At 56.0% G+C, this 19,256-nt stretch overlaps 8 protein-coding genes and 1 non-coding gene across 9 annotated transcripts; 4 read left to right on the top strand and 5 right to left on the bottom strand.

The window, feature by feature from the left end:
• Positions 1–1,017: 1,017 nt before the first annotated feature.
• J3D65DRAFT_632378 (glycoside hydrolase family 16 protein) lies at positions 1,018–3,260 on the bottom strand. Its single transcript, XM_066801014.1, has 3 exons — positions 2,487–3,260; positions 2,373–2,442; positions 1,018–2,321 (listed from the first exon to the last, which is right to left on the bottom strand). The coding sequence occupies exons 1-3, from the start codon at positions 2,788–2,790 to the stop codon at positions 1,478–1,480; spliced, it is 1,218 nt and encodes a 405-aa protein (XP_066653128.1). The 5' UTR covers positions 2,791–3,260; the 3' UTR covers positions 1,018–1,477.
• Positions 3,261–3,750: 490 nt separating this feature from the next.
• J3D65DRAFT_632374 (uncharacterized protein) lies at positions 3,751–4,733 on the top strand. The gene is made up of 2 exons (XM_066801013.1): positions 3,751–3,943; positions 4,150–4,733. The coding sequence occupies exons 1-2, from the start codon at positions 3,838–3,840 to the stop codon at positions 4,533–4,535; spliced, it is 492 nt and encodes a 163-aa protein (XP_066653127.1). The 5' UTR covers positions 3,751–3,837; the 3' UTR covers positions 4,536–4,733.
• A 708-nt stretch (positions 4,734–5,441) lies between these two features.
• Positions 5,442–5,551, top strand: J3D65DRAFT_t116. Its single transcript has one exon. It is a non-coding gene; the product is annotated as a tRNA-Glu (tRNA).
• Positions 5,552–5,887: 336 nt separating this feature from the next.
• J3D65DRAFT_632368 (LITAF-like zinc ribbon domain-containing protein) lies at positions 5,888–7,500 on the bottom strand. Its single transcript, XM_066801012.1, has 3 exons — positions 7,301–7,500; positions 6,611–6,869; positions 5,888–6,495 (listed from the first exon to the last, which is right to left on the bottom strand). Exons 1-3 carry the CDS (start codon positions 7,320–7,322, stop codon positions 6,339–6,341), a joined length of 438 nt encoding a protein of 145 aa, XP_066653126.1. The 5' UTR covers positions 7,323–7,500; the 3' UTR covers positions 5,888–6,338.
• A 657-nt stretch (positions 7,501–8,157) lies between these two features.
• J3D65DRAFT_470803 (uncharacterized protein) lies at positions 8,158–10,439 on the top strand. The gene is made up of 3 exons (XM_066796506.1): positions 8,158–8,733; positions 8,783–9,346; positions 9,394–10,439. Exons 1-3 carry the CDS (start codon positions 8,423–8,425, stop codon positions 10,196–10,198), a joined length of 1,680 nt encoding a protein of 559 aa, XP_066653125.1. The 5' UTR covers positions 8,158–8,422; the 3' UTR covers positions 10,199–10,439.
• A 125-nt stretch (positions 10,440–10,564) lies between these two features.
• J3D65DRAFT_632361 (uncharacterized protein) lies at positions 10,565–13,295 on the bottom strand. The gene has a single exon (XM_066801011.1). The coding sequence runs from the start codon at positions 12,795–12,797 to the stop codon at positions 10,680–10,682; it is 2,118 nt and encodes a 705-aa protein (XP_066653124.1). The 5' UTR covers positions 12,798–13,295; the 3' UTR covers positions 10,565–10,679.
• On the top strand, positions 13,249–15,646 carry J3D65DRAFT_632359 (glucosidase II beta subunit-like protein-domain-containing protein). Its single transcript, XM_066801010.1, has 3 exons — positions 13,249–13,481; positions 13,588–14,532; positions 14,580–15,646. Exons 1-3 carry the CDS (start codon positions 13,376–13,378, stop codon positions 15,254–15,256), a joined length of 1,728 nt encoding a protein of 575 aa, XP_066653123.1. The 5' UTR covers positions 13,249–13,375; the 3' UTR covers positions 15,257–15,646.
• Positions 15,647–16,001: 355 nt separating this feature from the next.
• On the bottom strand, positions 16,002–17,399 carry J3D65DRAFT_700705 (uncharacterized protein; the record flags this gene model as incomplete). Its single annotated transcript, XM_066804083.1, has 5 exons — positions 16,002–16,652; positions 16,699–16,754; positions 16,835–17,110; positions 17,209–17,279; positions 17,314–17,399. 5 exons carry the CDS (start codon positions 17,397–17,399, stop codon positions 16,407–16,409), a joined length of 735 nt encoding a protein of 244 aa, XP_066653122.1. The 3' UTR covers positions 16,002–16,406.
• On the bottom strand, positions 17,208–18,765 carry J3D65DRAFT_632353 (uncharacterized protein). Its single transcript, XM_066801009.1, has one exon. It carries the CDS (start codon positions 18,521–18,523, stop codon positions 17,591–17,593), a length of 933 nt encoding a protein of 310 aa, XP_066653121.1. The 5' UTR covers positions 18,524–18,765; the 3' UTR covers positions 17,208–17,590.
• Between the last annotated feature and the right edge of the window lie 491 nt (positions 18,766–19,256).

Below are 19,256 nucleotides of genomic sequence, written 5' to 3'. Positions count from 1 at the left end.
GCCATTCTAGACGAGCGCGACTCGATCTCCGTACTCAGGGCTTTCCTGCCAAGCATACGGATGCCAGCCCCAGTCGACGCCTTACGAGTAGTGTGGCTGGTGTTCAAGGTTTTGCCAACACAACCTTATTTCAACTCAATTCTGACCTTTTCTTGTATCTCAACTCTTCCTTCAAAACGTCTTCAGAACCTAGAGTCTACAAATCGCTTTCCAGTCTCCATCAATTTTTGCTGTACTACGTGCCGTCTGAAAGGCATGGGATTCTCTTTCGGTCATTCGTTTTTGTCCCGCAGGCTTAATGGTTTGATGCTCTTCTTCGCACCAGTCTCGTCCACAGAACCCTTCGTTTTCACGTTTCGCAATCCGAGGATGATGAACAAGACTTTCGAGGAAATTGTCACTCCTACAGATGATTGTTCATAATGCTTCGACGTCATCAACTGGCTCCAGTTTCTCTTGACTACTCTGCCCTTTGAAATCACTCCATCATGAACGCATCTTCTCGCCATCTGCTCCTACCCGTCAAGCTCCCAACACCGTCGCCTCACTTAAGCCCAATCACGATCAAAATTGTACCCAATGTGCTGGTCCCGCCGTGCATGTAGAAGCTCCGCTTGCCGCGCACGCCATGCCACGCCCCGCCGCCCATGAGCGAGCACGGCATCCGCGGGTGGCCGACCACGGCGGGCAGGTGGCGTTTCGAGTTAACGCAGCACGATAGACGACGGAGCAAATGGGAGGGGAATAGGGCATGGGCAGGGCTGCGCGGCCGCCGGTCGGTGACGCGTCCCCCTTCCCCGCTGCACACCGCAACGGGAGTTTGCAGTCTGGTGTGACATCACAGGGTCTGGTGGTTCGTTGGGAGCAGGCACTCTCTGAATGGCGCCACTAGACGGTCAGGCACATGTGTGCGTGTCGTTGGTCCCGAGAAGGATGTTGCGTTGGCGTTGGAAACGTGCAATGTGCACATGTCTGGATAGGTGCAGACGACGTAGCCAGTCAAACTAGCGCTTGAAACCGGTTTATCTGCAAAATTTCAATTTGCAGGTTTGGCTGCGAACAATGAAGGGCCGTGTCGAAGGAATCTGGAGTAGGAGAACGACTCAAGAAAAAGCAGTTCACAGTGAAAGATACAAAGACAATAATTTGCCGCCTATCCAACCAATCTATACACGCAGCGTGAGCGTCACTTTTGGGTATCTATGACCATCCACCATCCAGCACTCAGCACACCAAACCTGTGCCTCTCCATGTGCTTATTACCCTCGACAACGTCATTAACCAAACCCGAAGAAGAAAAATGCCATGCCTATGCCATGATCCAGGAACTGAAAGCCAAAACCCCACCCACTCTTCAAGTAAGCCCCATCAAATCATCAAATTCATATCGTAAGAATATGGCGGGCAGCCATCGCCACCAGTCGACCAGCAGACGGGCGGAGCAAGCTGCCGTGTTGAAAAAACGAAATACCCGCGTTTACTCGGCCTGGAAAACTCTGAAGCTGTTGAACTCCCAGTACGCGTTGGTGAAGGCACTGTAATTGGTCGCAACGTAGTCGGTGCAAGTGCCGGGGCACGAGTCAAGTCCGTTGTACACGGTCTCCGTACCAGCCCAGCTCCCGCACAAGTCAATGTTCGCAATGATGCTCTGATTGCGGAAATGCGAGCTGATGTCGCAGTTTGTGCCGGGAAAGTCGGCCATGGCCTCGCCCCAGCCGGACGGATCAGGGGCAGCGGTGGTCGAGTTTGACGATGACGAAGTGTCGCCCGAGACATCGATGGCGGCGGAAAGATCCGAGGGGAGTGAATTGCGATCGAAGAACCAGATGCGAATGCCAGCGTCGCGCCATTCCATGGCGTACACTCCGCCGCCAGCAGCGTTGAAACCCGCGCCAAAGGTGTTTTGCTCGCCATAGACGCCACAGCCGGCATTGTCGTTGGTGCCGTTGTAGCAGTTTGACTTGATGTTGGTGCCGCTCATCTTGCGCTTCCGGTTCATGTCGCAGTTCTTAGTGGTGTGCAGGGTCATTTGCACTTGGCCATGTGGCACGCTATTGACTGCTTCCACCACGTCAATCTCGCCATTGTAAGGCCAGTTGGCAGGATCCGACAGCCAAACAGCGGGCCAAGTGCCGCAACCGTAGGGCGTATGCGCAATGTCGAAGATGAAGAGACCGCTGTCGTACGTTTGCTTCGACGTGATGCGCACGGATTTACGGCCAGTGGTTGCGCTCTGTTCAGAAGTGTCGACCCGAAGAATTGCACGTTCAGTGGAGGCATAGGTCAGATTCATGGATGAAGCTGTGGCATTGTCGACGTAGCTGGGATCATTCGTCAGTATAATCCGCTGAGCAGAGAGTAGAGAGACTCACTGGACGAAACCAGAGGTGGGATCATAACCTGTAAAGTATTCAAAGCGATCGAAAAAGTCGGAGCCAGAGTCTGATATTGTCAGGTTTGCTTGACCAGTAGTGCGGTAAACTTACATGTGTCTCGCAAAGTGTAATTTAGCTTGTTGTAGTTGGGGTACTTGTTTGCACGAACACCAAAGTAGGCGCCGCAGATGATGGCGACGATGATGGCGCACACGCCAAAGAAGGCGGCTCGTTTCGTGTTCTTCCCCCATGACTTGGGGTGCCACTTGGAGTACTCTCGAGTTGCCTTTTCATCTGTGTAGTCGATATTGTACGGAGGAGGCAGGTTCTGAGGCTGCTGCTGGACGTGAGACTGGTTTGCGGCGGTAGACATGTCGACTGCGCAGTAGGAAGCGGTAAACCCGGGGTCACGCATGGCAGGCGAGGGGCAGAATTATGTATCCGGAGTCGAGAGCAAAGTACGAGCAGAGTGGAGTGAGACGAAGGCAGAGGCAGGCAGTACGGGAGACGTGGAGTGGGAGCAGCACCGAGGAGCGGGCCAGGGAGCAGATAGTGGCAGAGCGATCGTCACGCAGGATGGTCGCAAAGGGCAAAGCAGGGAAGATGGGAAGGGCCATCTCAAAATAGCGATGGAGACGGGCAGGAGGGAGCTGCCATTGGAAGCAGAGGGCATGGCTGGCGGCCGTGGGCGCGGCAGGTTACGTGTCTGGCGAATTTGTGGGTAATGGGCGGGCAGCCGACGTTTGCAGTGAGTGGTGGATGCCAGCATTCTGCGACGGAGGTGACGCATCAGCACGTCGGAAGAGGAATGTCAGAGGTCGTTCGCCGCAGCTGGAGAGTCAGGGAGGGCATGGGTGAGGTGGGTGAGTGGCTGGTGAGGCAACGCGGAGCGGAGCGCAGTGTCCAGTGTCCAGTGTGATGGTCCGGGATGTGCAGTGCAGCGCTTCTGCGCCAATCGTCGCCCGCTTCGTCTGCATTTCCCCTTGTGGCCTAGTGTCTCAGCCACTTCCACGCCGCTTACCTTATCTTCACCTCTTGTCGACGTCTCCACAACTCTCTCCACGGCCTCCAACCTGGTCCGCCGTCAATCAACAGGAGACACCCGACTCTTCGCCTCTACGCCTCTACTCCTACTCGTGTCGTGCCTCTGCAAAACCAACACCTCTGCGTTTTGGACCTCCACCGCGCGCAAACACGAATCCAGCTCGTGTCGCAGCAAAATCGTTCCGCCCTGACACCAAACCTGCAACTGCGGGTCCTGCGGGTGCCACTGCGCGACAAACCAAAAATAGCCTGCCTTCCACTCTGAGAGATCCAGTACAACACCACATGGATCCCCACCCTGACCCTCTCAACATTTTCTGCTGCGAAGAGACGCGCGAAAAAAATAAAAAAAAAACACTCGAGGGTGCGCCTTATCTGACCTCGCCTCTCGTGTTTTTCTGTCCGGGCCAGGGACCATATGTGTGCATTGCCGATCGCCTGCTTATTCTGTTCTCCTGCTACGCGGCGTGGGAGTCCTTATCGAATGCTCCCGATGATGCCACCAGAACCCCGTCAATGCCAATGTAAGTCGCGCTGCCATTGTCTCTCGTTTTGACCACAAGTTCTTGCGAGTTTTAGCCATGCTCTGGCAATGCGCTTCTGGATCTACAGCGCACTGCCCACCTCCGAACTTTCGACACCCTTGGTACCCCGACTTGTACATCTGTGTAACATGCTTCGCCGCCCTCTCCGAGACCGATTCCCGTTCCGAACTGATAACGGCGCCTAGCTACAGTCAATGCAACGGAATGTCTGTCGTCCCACACGCTGGGCACTTTCCTTGCTCTTGAGCCTGCTGCTCGTATAAGTGTCGATGGCCGCTCGCTCCTCCACTCCAACGCCTTGGCCTCGTCTGATAGCGGAGCAACCCCTCCCAATTGTAGATGCATTACAGGCTGCTCACCCTTGAGCCATTGCTCGAGCCTCGCGGCAGCCCCAGGACTCTCTGACCTGAGCCCAATCAATCCATCACTTACCGAAAAGCGGAGCAAAGACAAACCACTCTTGGACATCGAAAGCCATTCGTTCTTCAGTCGGCTGCTATACCTACGTCATGATGCCTATGTTCATGGCCACTTGCGCCGAGAAGTAGCCGAATCCAGGCACATCTTCTAAATTTATGCAAGCGAGGCTTGGTGTCATGGCATACGGTCGCAGCTTTTGCGAACTGGGTCTTGAACACTCCTCATCGGTATGCATTGCGAAGGCTTGAAAATGTACGTACTGACGCAACGCGACTGCGCTTGAATGTGACCTACAACTGCCGTATGGGAACACCTCCACTTTGTCCAACTCACATGCCAGAAAGGTCCTAAAACGCTCGTGCGATCAAGACATGAACCTCCAACCAATAATGTACAGTTTTTTCCAGCATTAGATCCAACATGCCAACAGCCTTGCCGAGGGGCTAAATTTCCAGGAAACGACAAGCTTTGCGTATAGCCTTTGCCTGAAAAATGCACATGAAGAAGTTTGAGACTTTCATCAGTGAGTCGCGCTGTAATCTCAACGAGTTACAACCACGCGGTCCAACATCTCAACTTCATCTGATACAACGATCTCCCGTAAGCTCCACATTTGGAGCTTGAAACTCGGACAAGTGATTTTAGACTAGGACTTTCAATGCGCGAGATGCCACGAGCATTCCACCGGCAGAACCGCTTCGTCAGACTTTCCTCACACGCGCAAAGGTACCAGCTTGCGGATATCACATTTGAAAATGCTCAAGCGTCACAGCTTCAACTCGGAGATCTATTGCGGTTTCTTTGATATGCAGAATGGCCAGTCGTGGTCGGCTTCTTGCCTGACTTGACTGGGGTTCTGGAAGCGGCCAGCGAACGCCACCCACAAGCCCCCCGGCCGGCTACAAAGACTTTCCCGTGTCCCCGCTTCATCACTTCTGCATGGCTTCAGATCTAACCGGAATGGAGGGAATGGACAAAGAGTTGCAAGAGAATGATCATCAAACCTGGTGTCAATTTGTAAGTTATATGCGCATTGTTTGAGCGCCTTCTCATGAAATCCGTTGTGGTCTAGTGGCTAGGATTTGCCGCTCTCAAAGAGTCTCAAAGAGGGTCCGACTCGCTCTGTGAAGCGCCGGCAAGGCCCGGGTTCAATTCCCGGCGACGGAATTCCTTTTGACCTTCTCTTTTGATGTGTCAATAAGCTGGAGATCAATTTATTTGGTGTTGCGTCGAATTTTTTTGGACCACGCACGTGATCTGCGCACGGACCGCATTGCGCATGCGAGCTGCACCCGGACCCAACCCGGACCTGAACACTGATTGAATTCCGGCTGTTGGTGTGAACAAGACGCATAATCATCTGAAGCATGTCTGTGTTTCCACGCCAGGCTGGTCTTTGTCCTCTTTGTCCACATTCACTCTTTCCTCCGGTCATTCCGAGGCGATCACTTCTTGCGACGACGTCATGCAAAGGAATTGGCGCGTCCAAGACAGGCAACGGAGATCGGTGAGCCGCGACAGACACAAAGAGCCGGGGAAATAAGAAGAGCGATCTTGTGTCAAGAGATGGAATCATGAGGACTAGTCTCTCTTGGCCCCATTTTCACGACGCGGAAGGCTGCAAAGCCGAGGAAGAGAGATATACCTAGTCAGCGAGTCTAAACCGCCTCATTTCACACCGTCTCGTTCTGTGGGTATATACCAAGCTCCGACCGCTTCCCAATGCCACTCCCTACCCGGCCCAAACACATCCGTCCGTTATTCGTACATTGCAGTCTTTCCGAGTCGCCGAAGTCATCCAATCCATCCAGTCCAGTCCCAGAACGACGAATGAAAGATCAAGAAAAGAAAAGAGGAGGCACCCAGGATAGCCACACGCCGCCAACAACCGCGCCGGAGAAACCCAAAAAAGTATCGATGTTCGCGAGCGAGTCGAGGTAGGTGGACGGCTTGCTCAAGCGTGCGCCAGCACCTCGGTGGTGCCGCTACGGTGCCACGTCGCGAGGTGCTTGCTGCACTTGCCGCAGCGGTGCTCGACGTCCTTGGTGCCCTTGACCAGGTACGGGATGCATCCGAGGCAGACGCAGATGCAGACACCAAAGGCCCAGGCGCTGTTGTCCAGACAGTCAGTCAACCATATCCCATCCAAATAACAACTGCGCGCCATTGTACGCCAGACCGGCTGGGCGTGTTTTTTCGTGCTGAGCAGCCGTTGAGGTTACTTACTGCGTCGTGTTGCCCGTCTTGAACTTCGTGACGGTCAGGGCGCGCGCGCCGCAGGCGGGGCAGTCGACGGGCGCGGCGGAGCGCTGCAGGTTGGCCAGCGGCGTGGCGGTGCGGAATTGTTGGTCGCCGCCGACGGGTTGCTGGCCGACAAAGCCTTGGTTGGGGTCGACGTAACCCTCACGGGCAAAAGTCTGGTGGTCTGGCTGAATCTGCGACATGGGCATCGTCTGCCCGGTCTGGTCGGGCGTCATGATTGGTGCTGCGAAAATGGTGGCGTTAGCCTGTGGACGGAGTCGTGGTTTCGGTGATGTGCTAATGGAGCGGGCAGGCGGCGAACGAACACCGTGAGGATTCTGATTGTGGGTCGGTTTTGCTGTAGGTCGGAAGCTCCATCGAGCTGGGCCTCTCGGCGGTCTTGACGTCCATGGCGGCGTGTATGTGTGGAGGTGATGTTGAAAGTCTTGAACGCCAAGGGAAGTTCGAGACGGATCACGGGGGAGGTGTGTTTTTGTATCTGCCTTGGAGTGCTGCACTGAACGCTTCCCCAGATTGAGCTTCGTTTGGGAAATCGCCAGAGATATACTCTCGCTGCCAAGTGGGTCTTCGGATAAAGAAATGGAGAGCTGAGTCGTTGTGCACTCGGGCTGGCCGTTCAAGGAGGATGCTGACAGGGAAGCAGAGAGGACCTACCGCCATTGGCTTGTTTCTCCATCTTCTCGTGTCGAATTGACGTAATTCTAGGCAGAAGTCTTGGTATAAACGTGAGACTGCGCGCGGCAACGGTGTAGTTTGGGGAAACGAGGAGAGTTGGTGGGTTGGTAGCGTGCAAGAATCTGTAGCGGACAAAGAGACCTTATGTAGACGGTCGACTTAGTCCCCAAGGGCGTAGCGCAGGGTCCACAGAAGAAAGAAGGAATATTTTTGTGCCCTCAATTTCTAGGCAGTGGTTTGCATGCGGCGGCCTTCTGCAAATCTCAGGGTCGTCGAAGGGCTGATTGGGACACACACCATGCCAATTCAGGGCAAAGGCTTGGTATCGGCGCCTGTCAGCAGCGCGTGCAAGCCACAGAGGGTGTACAAATTTGGACAGCCTATGCTCTTACGGGCATGGCTCATGGCCACGTTCCACAAGGGATCAACAGCTGGTGGACTGTGAAAGGGATTCAGCCCCAGTGGGGGCGAGAGGCTTTTCTGGGGGCCATCTATTGAGCCATCATTTCACATCTGGCAAAACGTTGCTGCGCCATGCTGATGGAGACTCCCTTGGAGCCTGCAAACGAGTAGCAAGAGAACGAAACCCGGGGACAGACTCATGGCTCAACGCACGTGGTCCACAGCAGGCGATGGCCAGGAACGACGTCATGTCCCGAAGCTGCAATCCGAGGGCTGTGTTGACCGACGGTACGGCGAACAGAGCGTTGGTTCCTGCAGGTAGGAGTGGGAGTACTCCTTGCTTTTCGACTTCAGCCTGGCGCTCCAAGTGCTCGTGTGGCTGATTGATACAGGTCGCAGCTGGGTGTTGATACTATCCAGGTGGTAATGATCTGGCTTGGCAACGCAGCGACACTCGGAGAATTTGTTCGAGAAGAGCGTCCGCCTTGATAGAATATGTGTAGACGCCAGAGCGAGTTTCAGGCCGTCGTCTTCACAAGCTTCCGTTCGGCTCACCGAAACCGACGCCAGCGAGTGACGGGATCGGGTGGAGCCGAGGCTCGCGAGTCATGGGTACCATGTCCCGCATTCCACTCGGACCTTCACTGTTGACCCACTCCACGTCCCTTGTGGTGCCATGCCTCCCCGACCATCTTGAACATGACGTCCGTCGCCTCGTCTTCGTCGTCTGGCAAACCTGACAAGGTCGATCCCGTTCTGCGAAATGCTCTCCGCTACACTCTCAGCGCGCGAGAGTACCGCCTACTCCACCAGTACTTGATCTCGCGCGCTCCGGCCGCGCGCAAAAAGGCCCCTTCGCCGCGCCGCTACGAGGCCATTGCAAAGGGCACAGACGACTACAATGCCGCTGCCATTCGTGCGTCAGTCCGTCTTGGACTCTCCACATATGCTGCGCTCAGATTGTGGGAGACGATAAAGTCGAGGTTTCTGACTAGAGGACATCCACCACCGTACGCTTCCCGTCCAACACGTTTACCCAGTTTGCTCATGATCAAGCAGGCGATCAAAGGTTCCGTTCTGGAAGTCGTCCAATTTGCGTCTTTCGAGTTCCCTCGCGTTGATCCTCTTCTTCCACCGCATCCTCCACCGCTTCTTCAATCGCCTGCGAGACACGATTCTGGATGACAATGCCAGACCCTTCAGGCGGCGCAATCCCCGTGTCACCCGGGTCTTGACAGCCAGACTTGCGCCAGCCATAGGCGCCAGTCTCTCGGGCTTCTTCCTTGGTCTCTATCCAGCGGATCAATTGCGCGTCACCATCGCCATTTATGTCTTGACTAGATCTTTAGAGTTCGCGTACAACGGATTGGAAGACAGAGGGTGGTTCAAGGACACGCCATGGTGGTTTGGCTCGTGGCTGATATTTCCTGCAACATGCGGTCAGTTGCTGCATGCATTTGTATTTGACAGGGACTGTTTCCCCGAGGCCTACGGCCGCTTCATCCTCAAGCAATCGCCGCAATATATCCAGCAGCGGCCTCACAACTACAGAGGCAATCTTCCCTGGCCCGACACCTATTCCATCGTCGACAGCATTGGAGAAATTGCGCGTCTCCGCTGGCCGTAAGTTCTCTGCTTCTCGACCGCGAAATACCGGCTAACATTTTCAGTCCCTTCACGTCTCCAATCCTCTTCCCCCACAAACGTACCCTTCCCCGAACTCTGACAACTATTTCTCCAATAACCTCGCCAGCGCACCCGGCCATCAAATCCCTCTCGTGCGCGCTCCTCCACCCTCACGATCCCTCCTGCGCCCGCACCTACATAACCTACTTCATCACGGCCGTCCCCGCCGCGGCACGCTTCTTCGCCATCATCTTCACCATCTTCAGCCTGCCGCGCTACAAGTCCTTCGTCAACGCGCCCTTCGCCACGCTGCACAAGCTGGCGGCCAACGTCCTGCGCATGACGCTCTTCGCGACGGGCTCCATCGGCTCCGCGTGGGCCAGCATCTGCTTCTTCCAGGCCTGGCTGCCGCGCAGCTTCCTGCCGCAGGGCCGCTTCGTGCTCGGCGGCATGCTGGCCGGCCTGTGGGCCATCCTCGAGCGCGACAACGGCCGCGCCACGTTCCTCTACTCGCTGCGCGCCAGCATCGACAGCTTCTGGAAGGTCGGCGTCAAGCACAAGTGGTGGCGCGGCGTCCGCAACGGCGACGTGCTGCTCTTCGTCGCCAGCCTGGCGCTCATCAATGCCGTCTACGAGCGCGACCCCAAGGCCGTCACGGGCGGTGTCGTAAGGAAGGGAATGGGCATGTTGAGGGGAGATGGCTGGGTCGATCGTGCGGCGTTGAGGGAGAGGAGCCTGAGGCGCGCGGCTGAGAAGGCGGCGGCGGAGAGGGAGCGCGAGCTTTTGGAGGAGAGGGAACAAAAGGCCACTGGTGTCCCGCAGGTGGCTGTCGAGAACGTGGATGAGTAAGCCACATTCAGGGGTCCGAAAGGCTCGAGATCAGGCTTGCTTTGGCCTTGTATTCAGTGTACAGGGAAGCTGTATGGATACGTGTGAATATCATGTCAGAGGCCATACAGTGGGTGTCGAAAGAGATGCGACGCCTTGCTTCTAGCTGCGCCAATGAATGACTGTTTCCTGGACGTAGCTACGGCAGTGTATGAATGCTCCCTAGACGCACTCACATTGCCAGGAGGTCTCATTTCTTTCGACACCCACTGTGACACCTTCTCCGAGGAACATGAGTAATAATTTAGAGGACTTGGATGCTTCTTGAGCAGAGCATGATCACTCGAGTGGTATGAGGCCCCAGACGCACACCATGAGAGGAAAAATACTTCATTCTAGCAGTCTGCCACCAAACACGAACGGCAACAATCTTAGTCACAAGCCGCCACTTCCTTCTCATCCGGCGAAAGCGGCTCAACACAGTGTCGACAGGCCCCATCAATTAAGACTGACCTTCGGTTGCGTTGACAGCAGCACTTTCTTCCACATCGTCATGTCCATCGTCATCCTTTTTCTTGAGTTCATCCTCGTCCTGATGCGTCGCTGCCTCCGCCGCCTCCACCGCCTTCTTCCTATCCTCTTCTTCCTGGGCCCTCTCTTCGATTCCCTTCACCCAATTCGGCGGACTGCCATCAGGAATGGGACTCAAAGCACCGACAAACGTAAGCTGCGAAGGGGGACGAGGAACGGGGATGATAATCGGGCCAGTCGTGAATGCGGGCGCAGTCGAGCCCGGCTGCTTCGGGATCGGAAGGTCGCGAATGGGGCCGGCGGCGGCAGCGTGCTTCCTGCGGATGCGGTCTTTGGCCAAGACGATGCTGTCGCGGTGAGCAGCGTTGAGCAAGTCACCGCCAAGCGGCGGATTCGGGAGGAAGGGGTACCGCTCTTGCTGCAGACGAAAAATTTGTCGTTGTTGGTGAGTTGTGCCCACCGTAGGCGTATCGCAATAGGGATTGGATGAGTAGGTTTGGGGAACAGAGAGCAGGTCGTGCGTGTCTTCTGAAAGAGATGAGAGGCCCGAGAAGCTTCGCGATTGCGGCTTCAGCCGATCGCTGGATCTGACGCGTCTGTTTGGGCGCGGCGAATAGTAGCCGCTGGGAATGATGAGCTCTGGTTCGTACAGGTCGACTAAGGGAGTATAAGGCCTGTATTCTACGGATAAGTCTTCGGTCTCGGAATCGGAAGCGTTCGTGTGCTGAGGGCTAGGAGATGCGGATCCAAGTAAAGATCTAGGTGTTGTATCCATGCTGGCTCGACGAGATGCGAGGGTTGAGTGGAGCGCGCTGTTTGGCGGCGCCATGGTGAGGTTTTCGGAGGAATCTTCCTCAAAATCGAATGTCGGCACTTCTGGATCTTGATACACTTCCACGTAGGAGCGGAAATGGGGATGGCTACGAGTGCGATCAAGCGCGGTAGCCTCGCGCGCGGCAAAGCACCACTCTTCGAGCTTCGTGTTGACGCCCATCAGGCCTGGAGGTGATGAATGATAGGAGCCCCGTCGCGATGCAGAAAGACTGGGCCGAGAAGCACATGGATCTGAATTCGAGCGCGGCCGAGAAGACGATTCGTCTGCGTCGAAAGCAGAAGAATGGTCGTCCCAAACTATTTCGTAGGCGCCATGTCCCGACTCGACTACATGCTTGACCGAGGGTTGAGTATCACAGGAAGAGGAGTCGTCGCTGCCACGCGTAGGCGAGACTGTGACGGCTTGAACATCCGCCTTTGTTATCGCGACGTCAGCACACGTGCTCTTTACAGAACGCCGCGAGCCACGCGAGCCACTGTCTGTTGATGGAGTAATGCTAGACCTGGGCGATGATGAAGGATTGACAAAAAGGCTATCCTTTCTATTTCTGTAACCCTCGGATAGGAGCTGAAGGGATGGTTGGCGTTCGTGACGATGACTGTATCCCAAAGGCTCAATGTTTGGAATGCTCCTGCTGCTCAGTCCGCCAGAACTTGCACGGCGCGATAGCACAGCATACTCGGGAGCCGAGATTCGAGAACGGTCACTCTCCTCTGAAGGCGTCAAGATGGGCAAAGTGCCCTCCGCATGAGAGCCGGATTTTGGCTTCATGTGACGGCCAGCACGTCGAAGCAATCTTTCCGCTCCCGCTTGGTGGTGGCCCAAAGGTCTTGTCAGCCATAGGAGCTTTGGAGTAACCGTGGCAGAAGTGCGCCTTTTGCCAGGGTTTGCCACGGCATGGACACGGTGAACACGGACTGTCTCGACTGGTGTCTGCAAGGGTTTCCTCTCAGGCGCTGCGCGGTGTTTGGCTCTTTCGATCAAGTGGCCCAGTCTCTTCACTCGACGCTCACGAGTAACTGGGTCCGAGGATGCTGAGTTGTGCCTGATTGGCCACCGCATTGGAGCGTCCAACTCCTCTTCATCCGGTATGCTGCCTCGCGTTTGGTTGTCAGATGTGCTTTTGGTGAGTGCATGCTCCTCGCGTTCGGGCGTCATTTGCAGGGGGTCAGAGTCGCTGGCCGTGGCTGGCGTTGATACTTCAACATTCTCGTCTGCTGATGGATCCAGCCACGGGTTCATCTTGTCAGCCATGGCTGAGGATTGAGCTGTTCTGGTAAAATCTGCTGTGTCGATGTGAGCCGAATCAATGAGTGAACCGTCTATCGACCAGCGATAGCGAGGCAGCGACTGATGAAGATGAAAGGGATGCGTCGATTAGGCTTTGCAGGACGAAGGAGAGGGGAGGTGAAGCATCGAAGGAGATGGTCAGTCAGTGAACGTATCGGCTTGACTGAGCGGAGGAAGGTGCATTTGTGAGCACTTTATAGTTGCCATGCTCAGCTGGCCATCGTGTGGTACTTTCCCAGGTGGAGGAGGCCTCGCTCCGTGAAGCGCTTCCTCGGAGCCCAGGCATTGCACATGTGCATCCTGACAACGAATGATCCCGAGTACCCGGACCACAATTGCTCATTGTCACTCAGATCGGGAGTTGATGGGTGGTCGAGGTCGGCGTGGTCGTGGTGGTTGCACCAGGCGAGTCCCAGTTTTCTCCGCATGGAAGCTCGGACCAGGCAAACCATCGTCACAGCAAGCTGGCCTCGACAGCTCCAGCTCCCTCTCCAGCCCAAACATCCCCGATCTCCTTCCAACCACCGCCGTGACGTCCCACGATGAGGAGCACGTCAATCGAAGCTCTCCTGCTCCTCGGATCTGCCATTGCCCCCGCAGCCCGGGCGGCTGAAGGCAGCTCCAGGCCGCGTGGAGTAGGTCCCGAGTGTAAGTAAACAGCCGGGAGCTCCAGCTTACCTGCCCCTCCGTCCCGCATCCAATTTTCGAGCCGCTCTATATACAGCCATCAGTCACTGACCTGACTATTTTCAAGTTGCCAAATATTACAAGGACCCTGCTCAGTTTGCCTGCATCTCCCACCCGAGCATCGTGCTCCCCGTCTCCCGCTTGAACGATGACTACTGTGACTGCCCCGATGGCAGTGATGAGCCAGGTACCAGTGCTTGCGCTTACCTTTCTCCTCTCTCTCCTCGCACCGCTGGCGGCGTCGCTCTCTCAGCCGACCCCTCCTCCGCCGACCCAAACACTACGCTTCCCGGCTTCTACTGCAAGAACAAGGGACACATTCCGGCCTACGTTCCCTTCGTCTCGGTCAACGACGGTGTCTGTGATTATGAGCTGTGCTGCGATGGTAGCGATGAGTGGGAGGGGGTCGGCGGGGTCAAATGTGCGGACCGGTGCAAGGAGATTGGTGCTGAGTGGCGGAAGCATGACGAGGCTCGCCAAAAGTCGTTAAACGCGGCACGAGTTAAGAGGAAGGAGTTGGTGGCTGAGGCAGCACGTATGAAGAAGGAAGTCGAGGATCGGCTGCAGACACTGGCAACAGAGCTCGAGGGCCACAGGATCAAGGCTGAAAATATGGAGAAGGAGCTGCAAGAAGTCGAGGCGCAGGAGAAGGCCAGGATTGCCAAGGGAGGCAAGAAGGGTGGAAAGTTTGCAGTTTTGGCGGGACTGGCAAAGCAACGGATCGACGAACTGATAGAGGCTTTGACCCGTGTCAGGGGCGAGAGGGATGCCAGTCGGGAGAAGGTCAAGGAGCTGGAGGCCATCCTCTCTCGCTTTTCCGAAGAGTACAACCCCAACTTCAACGACGAGGGTGTAAAGAGGGCGGTGAACTCATGGTTGGACTACGCCGCCTCCAAGACAGCCGAAGACAACGCCGCACAAGATCGGGATCTGGATGAGTTCCTCAAGCCCGAGATTGAAGGCCTGAACTGGGATGACTTTGAGCGCGACGCCGAAAGCGACGTCGACGTCCGTAAGTTTTTGCCCCAAGCCAGGTGAACTCGGTACTAACTCTACAAGTCTACTCCATCACAGCTTACCTCCCTGCGCCGCTTCGCAGCTTTGTCGATGCACAGCTGCGCTCTCTGCGGGCGTTCCTAATCGACAACGGCGTCCTTCCTGGACAGGACGCGGACGGCGACTCGGTCTCCGAAACCAAGGCCGTGCAGGAAGCCCGAGACCGCCTCCACGCAGCCGAACGCGATCGCGACAACGGCCAAAAGGAGATTGAAAAGCACAGCAGCGACCTGACGACCGACTACGGACCGGACGGCGTGTTCCGCGCGCTCAAGTCGCGCTGCACGTCGGTCGACAGCGGCGAGTACGAGTACGAGCACTGCTTTCTGTCCAAGACGATGCAAAAGCCGAAGAAGGGCGGCGCGCACGTCAACATGGGCAACTTTGCCGGCTTCACGACCGTCACGGTCGACGAGGACGTTGGGCCGGACGGCCGCGGCCTAGGATCCGGCGAGCGCTGGGCCATCAAGTACGAGAATGGCCAGCACTGCTGGAACGGCCCTAACCGCATGACTACCGTCATCCTTGGCTGTGCGGAGAATGACGAGATTTGGAAGGTCCGCGAGGAGGAGAAGTGCGTGTATCGCATGGAGGTGGGCACGCCGGCTGTCTGTGGCCCGGGTGCTGTTGGCGGCGCCAATGGGTCGGCGAAGAAGGATGGAAATAAGGATGAGCTGTGAGGGGCTCGTTGGGGCTGCAGGAGCGTCGAACGGGAGTGTTCCCTGAGAAGTTGAGCCCGTTGTTGAAGTCTTGCCCAGAGCGTTGTTTCTGATGTACAAGTTGAGAGGCGACAGGTTGGCAGCGCCGCTGTTGATGGCGATTATCAAAAGACTGACACGAGACAAGACAAGATGAGATGAGCACCCATGGGCTAGCTAGTTGCTTTGCTATCCGTCTAGAAAAGAAGCAGGCACGCACGCACTCTCTGGCGCTTTTTTCCTTTGCTCTGATTTTCCTTTTAGCTGTCTCTTAGGTCATTGGCGTTCATGGTAAAGATATAGCGGAGTCGAGCGCGCATATATGACAAAACAACAACTTTGACGAGTTGTATTATCAAAGTTTGCTTTCGATAACTGCCTACCTTGTGTTCAATATGATCAAGTATGAGACTCGCCAGTCCACTTCCAGTCCACTCATGCAAGAACCGTCTGCCAGCCATTCCGATCTAGACACCTACAAAGATCTCCTAGCCAAAAGCTACAACCAGGGACCGGTATATACAATCATATGCATACGGTCGTCACCTCTCTGTGCGTACGAGGCTTGGTAGCAAAAGTCATTGCACACATAACCATAAAGCTCTTCTGACTGGGGCTCGAATGCTCCCTGTTGGGTATCTGTTGAAGTGTATGTGAATACGCCTTGACTGGCTCCTCCCAGCGTTGCGTGTGCCACGACTTTTAAGACTAGGCATTCCGATACCTGTGCTGGCACCCGGAGGGGGCGTAATGACGTCACACCACCTCCTTTCCCCCGTCCTACTAGTAGTCATGTATGCAGGCCCAGACCCCATTGTCTCACATTCGCAGATTTGCTTTGGCTAGCCACCAGTCGACGCAAGTTTAGTTTCTTCAACGAGCGAGCAAACAAGCGAGCGAGGGAGGCGGTCGCGATCAGAAACAAGCCGCCGCCGGTGAGCGAACCATTCCAACGGGTCTGTCGGGTTCGGAGTGATCCGGGGCAGCCGGCGATGGCGATGATGGCGCGAAGTCGATGGCGAGCAGACCAAGGCGACGGGTCAACGGCGCGTGCATGGAGTTTGAGGTTGTTTTCTTCCTGCCGCTTGTTGTTGGCGGCGTGCGTGGGTGCGTGTGTTTTGCGTTTCAGGGTTCAAGCAAAGTTTGCAAGGGGGCGCTCAGGGTTTTGGCGGGTTGGGTTTTGCGTCTGGATTGGAGACTGCTTCGGCAACTGTTGTGACGGCGCTTTTGTTGCGGTGTGAAGACTGCGAGGGATCATTGCTCTTGCTCGCGATTGGGCTTGACGAGATACTTTGGTGTTGCAGGCGGGGTTTGATTGTTTGGTTGCTAACTGTGTAAAGTTTTCTTTTGCACGCTTGGTGTCTGCATGAGGGCATAGCTGCTTACTTTGAAGTTAGTGACCTAAAGCTCTGATGAGCACACACCTGGATGGAGGCTCTTCGGTGTGGTCTAAGGAGATACGTCGGCGGGACCTGCAACTCTAGCCAAAAAAGAAGTGTCGGACGTCAAGTGGCAGACTCTTGGATGTCCTGTTCAACAGGTGGGCTAGCGTCACCTTACGCCGGCGCAAGGACAATGGAGACAATGGAGATGAGCGTGGTGCACTAGCAGATCCCTCGTCTTCCTCTCTCGGCGAGGGTTGCGGTCCAGCCGAAGAGGCGTGCTTGTTTGCTCCAGGTATCGTTGTACAACCAACGGCGAAAGCTCCGCCGCCACCAAACGCCTCCTGCCCCTTGACCAACACTGTCAGATAATGCGAAAGAACTGTCAGTGGCGGCGGCGTCTTTGACAGCGACGGCGCTCGCCACGAGAATAACACGAGAATATACGCGCACCCTAATATTTTCAGCTTACACGAGCTGTTTGCGCCTTGCTTGCAGACTCAGCTCGCTGTCCATGATGTAGTCATCGCCTTTGGTTGGACTTGCACATACACGAGCCTAGCCTAGCTCCCGCGCAGTTAAGCTTACGGGCTAGTTGAGTAGTCAGGTTGTACCCTAGAACCCTGTGAAACCAACCATCCGAGAGCCGTGGCGTACCAAAGCGGCATGCCTAATGCAGGAACGCGCGCCAGGGGCAAGCACCAGGCAAGGATCCTGCCTTGTGCGAGTCGGCCATGGTCCATTATTTTTTCTTTCTTTCTTTTTTGAGGCCCCCTCTGTTTTTATCACTCGTAGTCATGTTTTTCTGCGTCTACTGCTCTTCATGATGCGCCACTGCTGCCATTGTCAACTGAGTGAGGGTGCTCCAGCAGATTGTCATGGGCGCGAGCATGTTGGGGTTGGCTGGTCCAAGGTGCGACGCGATGGACAGAGGTCATGCGTGTCGTAGATTTGGCCGAACATGGTCTCCGCCGTAAGATTGGATTCCCAGATTCTTCTGTTCGTCTCGTCGAGCCGAGCGGCAGGAGACGAGCGATCGAGACGTCTGGATTTTGACAGAACCTACAGGCGTCATGACAGGTGGGGCGAGAAGCGACAGGACTAGCGCTGGCGTCTGTTTAAACTTTTTTCTTCTGTTCACGTTGCGAAGGTGACAGATTGGGATGACGATCCATGGCACGCGTGAAGGAGGAGCGTGCTGCTGATCTGGGGTTCCCGAGTCATGGCCACAGGTGACCAGGCATGAGTCTGTGAGCCCATGTGGTGGGCTTTTTGGCGCGCAAACGAAGCCACACAGCAACAGCGACTGGAATTCGGGTGTCGCCAGATCAGATTTCTTTTGATGCCGTCCATACCCCGCTTCTTCTGCACGCTGGAAACAAGTGACGGGAGGGTTGAGTTGTCGTGCCGACGAGCAGCGAGACTTGTTTTTGGCGCGGAAGGCCGGAGCAGTGGATCGGGCGGATACCATGATGTGATCTTTTTGATCGTTTTGAGGAGCGGTGGAGCGTGATGTCGATGATGCAGGTCGAGAGGAGAAATGGGGGGAGAGTTTACCTGAGACGAGAGCTGGGATGCGGCGGCTTTGGGCTGACCAGTGTTGGTGGGTGTCACGGATGAAACCGCAAGAAAAAGGGCACGGCGCCGAGAGAAGCTGGGATTTGGGCGGGCGGCCTCGGTGCAAAGTCTCACAAGGCGCGCCGAAGGACGGAAATGCGGATTCTGGGTAGGAGGCCAGAAACATCAATATAGGCGGACGTGGTGTTCTTTGGTCCTTGCGGCGTCGACTTGTACGGCGAAGGAGATGAGCGGGAGATGGGCCACGACCGAGGAAGAGGAAAGAGCCGCGGCGGGAAGGCCCCAGCATGACCCATGTTGGGACAAGCACCTCGACAATGAGGCGCCTTTATCGACGGAGAGGATGGGATGGGTTGGGATGGGATGGGATGCGACGCGACAGGGCCTGGAGCGTTGGTGGTGCCGACTGAGGAGGTGTCAGCCAGCCAGGCCCTGTTCATGCGCGCGTCTGCGGGATTCCAGTTGCAGGCCGGGCGGGGATGAAACTGCAGTTCAGATGGAGAGGCATGTGGTGGAGAGATGGCATTGTCTGTGTCTCTGGCCCTCAACATCTTCACCTCACCTCACCAAGTCCGTCGGTCCCAAAGTGGAAATTGACGGGCTGCCCCCTTGCGTGTCCGTGCGCCCCCGTCCCGCGAAATTGCTCCTCCACCCCGACTCGCCTTCTGACCAATCAAGCCCGTTTGCTCGTCAACCATTGACGCTGCCCTCGCCATCCATCGCGCTTCAGATCTTCTCTCGCTGCTCTCCAATCCACACTCCATTCGAATTCGAATCCACCGCGTCTCTTCTCTCCGCCTCTCGTCCTTCTCTCGCCGCTCGCTACTTCGACGCCTCGGTCGCTCCAACTCGCCCCCCTCCGCCCCTCGCGCCGTCGCGAGCTAATCCTCGCACATCCATTCATTACGCATTCCCAAAGGACGACCGCTTTTCTCTCCCCAATTTTTTGACTGCGCCACTCCTCACGCCAAAACGCCCAACACCACCGTCTGATCTACCCCGACTCCGCTCCTTGACCTCCA

The sequence above is a fragment of the Phyllosticta citribraziliensis genome (assembly GCF_038025025.1).
Source record: "Phyllosticta citribraziliensis strain CPC 17464 chromosome Unknown J3D65scaffold_9, whole genome shotgun sequence".
Lineage (NCBI taxonomy): Eukaryota > Fungi > Ascomycota > Dothideomycetes > Botryosphaeriales > Phyllostictaceae > Phyllosticta > Phyllosticta citribraziliensis.
Note: the sequence above shows the minus strand (reverse complement) of the source record. Positions and strands in the feature narration are given on the sequence as shown.

Bases quoted from the DNA above. Each gene is read 5' to 3' on its own strand.
- J3D65DRAFT_632378 (XM_066801014.1), bottom strand. From the start codon at position 2,790: ATGCGTGACCCCGGGTTTACCGCTTCCTACTGCGCAGTCGACATGTCT. The intron at 2,443-2,486 runs GTAAGTTTACCG...TGACAATATCAG, and splicing joins TTACACTTTGCGAGACACAT to ACTCTGGCTCCGACTTTTTC. The intron at 2,322-2,372 runs GTGAGTCTCTCT...GAATGATCCCAG, and splicing joins CCCACCTCTGGTTTCGTCCA to CTACGTCGACAATGCCACAG.
- J3D65DRAFT_632374 (XM_066801013.1), top strand. From the start codon at position 3,838: ATGTGTGCATTGCCGATCGCCTGCTTATTCTGTTCTCCTGCTACGCGG. The intron at 3,944-4,149 runs GTAAGTCGCGCT...AACGGCGCCTAG, and splicing joins AGAACCCCGTCAATGCCAAT to CTACAGTCAATGCAACGGAA.
- J3D65DRAFT_632368 (XM_066801012.1), bottom strand. From the start codon at position 7,322: ATGGAGAAACAAGCCAATGGCG. The intron at 6,870-7,300 runs GTAGGTCCTCTC...CCATTTTCGCAG, and splicing joins GGAGAAACAAGCCAATGGCG to CACCAATCATGACGCCCGAC. The intron at 6,496-6,610 runs GTAAGTAACCTC...TCTGGACAACAG, and splicing joins AAGACGGGCAACACGACGCA to CGCCTGGGCCTTTGGTGTCT.
- J3D65DRAFT_470803 (XM_066796506.1), top strand. From the start codon at position 8,423: ATGACGTCCGTCGCCTCGTCTTCGTCGTCTGGCAAACCTGACAAGGTC. The intron at 8,734-8,782 runs GTACGCTTCCCG...ATGATCAAGCAG, and splicing joins ACTAGAGGACATCCACCACC to GCGATCAAAGGTTCCGTTCT. The intron at 9,347-9,393 runs GTAAGTTCTCTG...TAACATTTTCAG, and splicing joins ATTGCGCGTCTCCGCTGGCC to TCCCTTCACGTCTCCAATCC.
- J3D65DRAFT_632361 (XM_066801011.1), bottom strand. From the start codon at position 12,797: ATGGCTGACAAGATGAACCCGTGGCTGGATCCATCAGCAGACGAGAAT.
- J3D65DRAFT_632359 (XM_066801010.1), top strand. From the start codon at position 13,376: ATGAGGAGCACGTCAATCGAAGCTCTCCTGCTCCTCGGATCTGCCATT. The intron at 13,482-13,587 runs GTAAGTAAACAG...ACTATTTTCAAG, and splicing joins GCGTGGAGTAGGTCCCGAGT to TTGCCAAATATTACAAGGAC. The intron at 14,533-14,579 runs GTAAGTTTTTGC...TAACTCTACAAG, and splicing joins CGAAAGCGACGTCGACGTCC to TCTACTCCATCACAGCTTAC.
- J3D65DRAFT_632353 (XM_066801009.1), bottom strand. From the start codon at position 18,523: ATGCTGGGGCCTTCCCGCCGCGGCTCTTTCCTCTTCCTCGGTCGTGGC.